The sequence below is a fragment of the Tupaia chinensis genome, unplaced genomic scaffold (genome assembly GCF_000334495.1).
Source record: "Tupaia chinensis unplaced genomic scaffold, TupChi_1.0 Scaffold145652_1, whole genome shotgun sequence".
NCBI classification, from domain to species: domain Eukaryota; kingdom Metazoa; phylum Chordata; class Mammalia; order Scandentia; family Tupaiidae; genus Tupaia; species Tupaia belangeri.
The window spans coordinates 3,382,488-3,388,061 of NW_006205509.1; the positions used below are offsets into that span (position 1 = coordinate 3,382,488).

Here is a 5,574-nt window from a genome sequence, read left to right on the forward strand (position 1 = left end):
AGAGAGAGAGAGAGAGAGAGAGAGAGAGAGAGAGAGAGAGAGAGAAAGAGAGTGAGAAAGGAAGCTGCCATGTTCAGGACATGAACTGTGGTCAGCCATATAGGAGTCCAGTGTCCTTAACCACCAAGTTACTTACTGGCCCCAGTCATCTGAATGCTTCTAAGTTAATTCCATTTTTTTTTAATTAGAGGAAAAAAAAGGCTGGGGCCAGTAGGTGGGATGGTGATTAAGGTGCTGGATCCACATGGCTAACTGTGGTTAGAATCCTAGACCCAGAAGCTTGAAACTCATGTTGGGCATTTGTGTGCATACCCAAAATCCTGAGAGGAGAATGGAGGAGAAGAGATGGTGATGTGGTCATCCCTCTGGGGGGTGTGTGTGTGTCATTTTTCACTTTTTTCCTTGCTGTCTCTCAGTGAGCCTACATGCTGTATACGAAAAAAAATCTCTCTCTCTCTCAAAAGAAAGACACATACTTTATAGTGGGAAATTATATTCACTTTCTCCCATTTCCCAGAGTGCAGTAAGAGAATAGACTTTTCAGAGGGATCCACATTAATTCTTTCTCCATTACTGATATGGAGCAACCCAGAACTTGTGAATAACCTTGAAACAACCCAGGGCTGATAGCTGCCTGAGCTTTCTATTACCCTGTGAGCTAGCTTCCCCTCCCCTGAACTGCTGAGTGGCTGGAAGCCACTGCTTCTCTGCCAGCTCCATATTAGGGCAGACACTGAGCTCCTTCCCTGATAGGACATTCAAAGTGTGCTGAAACTTCCCCTCCCCAATTCACTCATAAAAGACTGTGTCCAACTCTCAGTTGGGGCTGGAGATTCAGAGTGTTAACTCCTCCGTGATTGCTGGTTTAATAAAGAGTTCTAATCTCTCTGAGTTCTGCTTTCCATTCCTCAGCATCTGTTTTTTTTTTTTTTTGCAACAGTACTTAATTTGTGAACTACTGGTTACTGAGATTTGCTACTTGCTAGGCTCTATTTTAAGTGCTCCTTGTTTAGGATGAAGACAGGAGGAGATCAACCTATTTTTCTTAGTTACTATGGAGACTTGGATCTTGCCTGGCCTCTTTTGGGATAGGAGTAAAGGGAGAGTTGGGTCTCATAGTGCCAAGATGGGACACTCCCAGAATGCAGTGGGATATTTGGTAGTGGTCTGATAGGTCAGTTTACACTTTGTGCATTGATGGAAACAAAAAGGAGAGCAAAGACAAAAAGGGGATGAGTAGAAAGGGCAAGAAACTGGGGAACAGCGCAATAGCTGTAGAAATTGCTGGTGAGTCCCTGAGGATTGTCTTGTGTGGTGCCTGGTCCCCCAGTAGATGGGTGTCACCTGCTCTGCAGAGGTTTCTCCACCTTCCTTGACTGAGATAGGGCACTGGAGAAGGAGAAACTAAGCCCTCTGTTTTGGAAAAGAAGAGTGCTGAGCCAGCAAGTGTCCATTGCTCTTTGCTCTTCCTGCTGCCTCTTCCTCTGGTGACTTGTCCTCCAGGGGAGGAAGCAGAGCCTGGGTCAGAAAGTAAGCTGGGACTTCCTGGCCAGCATCCTCCTCAGAGCTGCCTTCACCTCTTTGTTCTTCAGGCTGTAGATGAGGGGGTTTAACAGCGGGGTCACGACACTGTACTGCACGGAGATCACTTGTTCCAGGACTGAGCCGGATGCTGGAGTCATGTACCTGGAAGGGAAATGCACAAGGAGCAAACTGAGCTCAGGACAATGGCAACAGTGCTGTTGGCAGTGACAGTCCATTTCACCCCTGCCAAACTCTGTAGACTCTGCACAGGCCATTCTCAGAGCTGAGTCAATTGTCTCTAGTGGCAGCTTCTGGAAATGACTACCTGTCAGCCTATTCTGCCTTTAAATGCCTCCAAACATGAGTGACCTTACACAGAGAGTTTTAGAACTTCACCAAGGAAAAGGAAGTTCTGCAGCATGTCAAGGGTGTCAATTAGAGTAAAGCTGATAATGATTTCAAGCATTTGCCTAGCAGTCCATTCTCTGCAAAGCATCTTAGTTATGATGATATTATGAGCATTTTCTCTCTTTCTTCCCTATATACACAACAAGACAGACATACTATGTTCTCATATTGCAATTATAGTTCTTGTAGAACTGTACACTGGGTCCACAATGCTGGCTTTGGCTCAGGGTTTATGTCCTTGGGAATTACTCTCAGAATCATACCATACTATTATTATTATTATTTGGAGAGATTTTTCCTGTAGGTTGTGTGCATTCACCAGAAAGACAGAGACAGGGAGACAGAAAGCGAGAAATCACCCCCCAGGGGGGACAGCCATGCCACAATCCTTTCTCCTCCAGTCTCCTCTCAGGATCTTGGGCATGCACGCACATGCGCCTGGAGTGAGTTTAAGCCACCGGGTCCGGGACTCGAACTGTGGTCGGCTACAAGGGAGTCTAACGGCATAGCCATTATACCAACTGCTGGTCCCCATACCATATTATTTTTTACAGTGCTTAGTGGAAAAAATATTTATCTTGTTTTTATGAGCATGGGTTTTTCTTTGGATTGGAAAAGAAGCCAGGCTTGTAAAGAAAGTGGGAGTTGAAAATGTTTTAAGCACAAGATATAATTTCAAAATAATAAGATTAAAATGTTTGAGTATGTCCTGTTATGTGCCACTATAGTATTTTCTAAAGAGGCACTGTTATTATAATTACCATTAGGATTATTGTTACTATGGCATTATCATTATTGGAATAAATAAAGATGATCTCAAGAATGTTCCTTGTGAGTTCTGGTGTATTTGATTGAAAGACAGGTTCATTTAACTGTTATTTTTAATAGTCTAATAATCTCTCCTAACATTTATGTAAAGTAAAAAAGGAGAAATCTTATTCCTTATATAGCATATGAAGAAATTGAAGTACAGAGACATGAAGATATGTGTCCACAAATTCAGATGAGCACTCTTGGACTCAATTTTTTGAAAATTATTATTGCTGAGGTCAGCAGGTAGCATGTTGGTTAAGGCACTGGAATCCCACATAGTTGACTGTTGTTTGGGTCTTGAACCTGGCAGCTTGAAAATCATGCTAGGCATGTGTGTGTGTTCCCAAAAACCAAGAGGAGAATGGAGAAGTCATTGCAGAATTGCCATCTCTGCTGGGACATAATTTCTCACTATTTCTCTCTCTAGTGAGTGCATGTGACCTATAGCAAAAAACCTTAAAAATTATTATTGTATAGGACATGTGCACTTGAGAGGGACGAAAGAGAGAGAGAGAATCTCCCCCCTGAATGTAGCGGGGTAACACCCCAATTCCTTTTCTTCTATTTCTCTATGCTCTCAGGATTTTGGGCACACAGGCATGTTTTTCAAGTCTCCAGGTTGGGATTTGAACCAAGGATGGCAGTGTGGGATCCAGCTTCCTGTGCACCGAGCTTAACTGGTGTGCTATGGGATCAGCACCCCTCTCCTTTATTTTAAGTGTATGTATTATCTACAGAGAAAGAGAGAGAAAAGGAGAGAGAGAGAGAAAGGGAGAGAGAGAGAGAGAGAGACAGGTACTCTCAACAGGATCTTGCCATGCTGCTTCTCAGCCAGCTGGGATCACAGGCATACCTGGTATGTTCAGGGATCTGAACCTGGGGTCTTTCCATATAGCTCCAGTATCACGAACCCTGTGGCTTGTGCTACTATGATCGGACCAGGACTCTTCTTTATCATCTATTTCCACCTTCTGATTTCTTACCAAGTCACAATCAGGTGAAAAGTGTATTAAACGCCTTAGGTAAATGCACCCACAGTTCACTGGCAGAAAGCATAGACATTGACTATTCTATCTCCTAGGGAAGGAGGACTTACCAGCTATACTTGTATATGTTTGAGAGGAGCATGGTAGAAAAAAGCATGACATGCGATTCAACTTACGGCTCTGTTATTAACTTGTACTAAGATTTTTGAGAAATTATCTAGTTAATCCCCAAACTCAGTTCTTTATCTGTAAGTGAAGTTAATTATATCTCTCCTACAGTGCGATGCAAGCTAAATTGAGCTTGACCATATAAAGCAGCTGGTGTTTAGTAGTGCCTAATGAGTAGTTATAACATAAACAAGCTTTAGAGATACCATCTTCTAGTAGAAAAGAAAGATGGTGTTGGTTTTAAGGACTTTATTTATTTATTTATTCATTTACTGTCTAGCACTGAATAAACATCTACAAAAGGCTCTCTGATTTTCTTTTGAGAACTCCTAAATCATAGGTTAGTAAAGCAGGAAAACCTTTGTCTAAGCTCACTTTTCAGCGTAGACATATGAAGTCTTGAAAAAGACAGCGAGGTCTTTACTACTTACACAGTTAGTTTACAGAAGAGTCAGACTAGAGCTTATCTTTTCTGAACTTCCTGCAATTTTGCAAAGCTCTGTTCTACCAAGGCCACTTAGGACAAGAGATATTCCATATTCAGATTCCAGGGATGTAGTGTAATATACCTGAAAAATCCTGAACCGTAAAAGATAGTGATCACAATGAGATGAGAAGAGCAGGTGGAGAAGATCTTGCTCCGACCCGTGGCAGAGTTGATCCTCAGGGCTGTCACGATGATTCGACTGTAGGAACTCAGCAATGGGATGAGAGTGCCCAAGCCCATAATTACCATCGTGGCCAGGATGGTGGTGATGCTGGTGTAGGCGTCAGAACAGGCCAAAAAGAGCACTGGGGGAAGCTCACAGGCAAAACCGTGGATTATGTTGGGACCACAGAAGTGCTGCTCAACCAGGAGGAGAGTGTTGATTAGGCTAGTCCCAATTCCTAAGGCGCAGCATGCCATGACCAGGCCAGCACACACCCTCTTGTTCATGACCATCATATACATCAGGTTGTGACACACAGCCTGAAACCGGTCATAGGCCATGACAGAAAGAAGGCAGGCTTCACTGGCCCCAGAAAATAAGACCAGAGCAATCTGGGCAAAACACCCAATGAATGATATAGTCTTCCACCTAGAAAGAAGGTTCTCTAGCAGTTTAGGCACAATGACCGAGGAATAGAAAGCATCCAGGAGGGAGAGGTTTTTCAGGAAGAAGTACATGGGGGTGTGGAGGTGGGAATTTGTACTGATCACCACCACCATGAGCAGGTTCCCTGAGAGGGTCAAGAGGTAAATCACCAGGAACAGCACAAAGAGAAGTGCCTGGAACTGGGGGTTGGTGGATAGTCCTAGGAGAACAAAGGCTGTGACTGTGGTGATGTTGCTAACTTCCATGGGCATTTGAATTTTCCTTCAGAGACACAAGAACTGAAACAAATGCTCACATAGGTTATCCCTCCAGAGCATACCTAGGGATGAGGCATCCTGTGTAACGTTTCATCGTTGACCCAGGACAGATGATGTAGCAGAGGCAACCCATCCATATCAGCTCTCACTGGTCTACTGGCCCTCCCCAGTGTTACTGCTTGGGGCAGTAATTTATTTTTGAGTTGGGGAACAAGAGTAAATTTATTCTAGAAAGAAGAGAGAAGAGAACAAAATTATTCATACTAGAGAAGGAAAGAAATTTGGGGAGGGAGGCCATAATACTGAGAAATTGTATGATCC

At 43.5% G+C, this 5,574-nt stretch overlaps 1 protein-coding gene across 1 annotated transcript; it reads right to left on the minus strand.

Moving 5' to 3' along the window:
- Window positions 1-1,523: 1,523 nt before the first annotated feature.
- LOC102485763 (olfactory receptor 8S1) lies at window positions 1,524-5,241 on the minus strand. Its single transcript, XM_006168245.1, has 2 exons — window positions 4,469-5,241; window positions 1,524-1,686 (listed from the first exon to the last, which is right to left on the minus strand). The coding sequence occupies exons 1-2, from the start codon at window positions 5,239-5,241 to the stop codon at window positions 1,524-1,526; spliced, it is 936 nt and encodes a 311-aa protein (XP_006168307.1).
- Window positions 5,242-5,574: the final 333 nt, after the last annotated feature.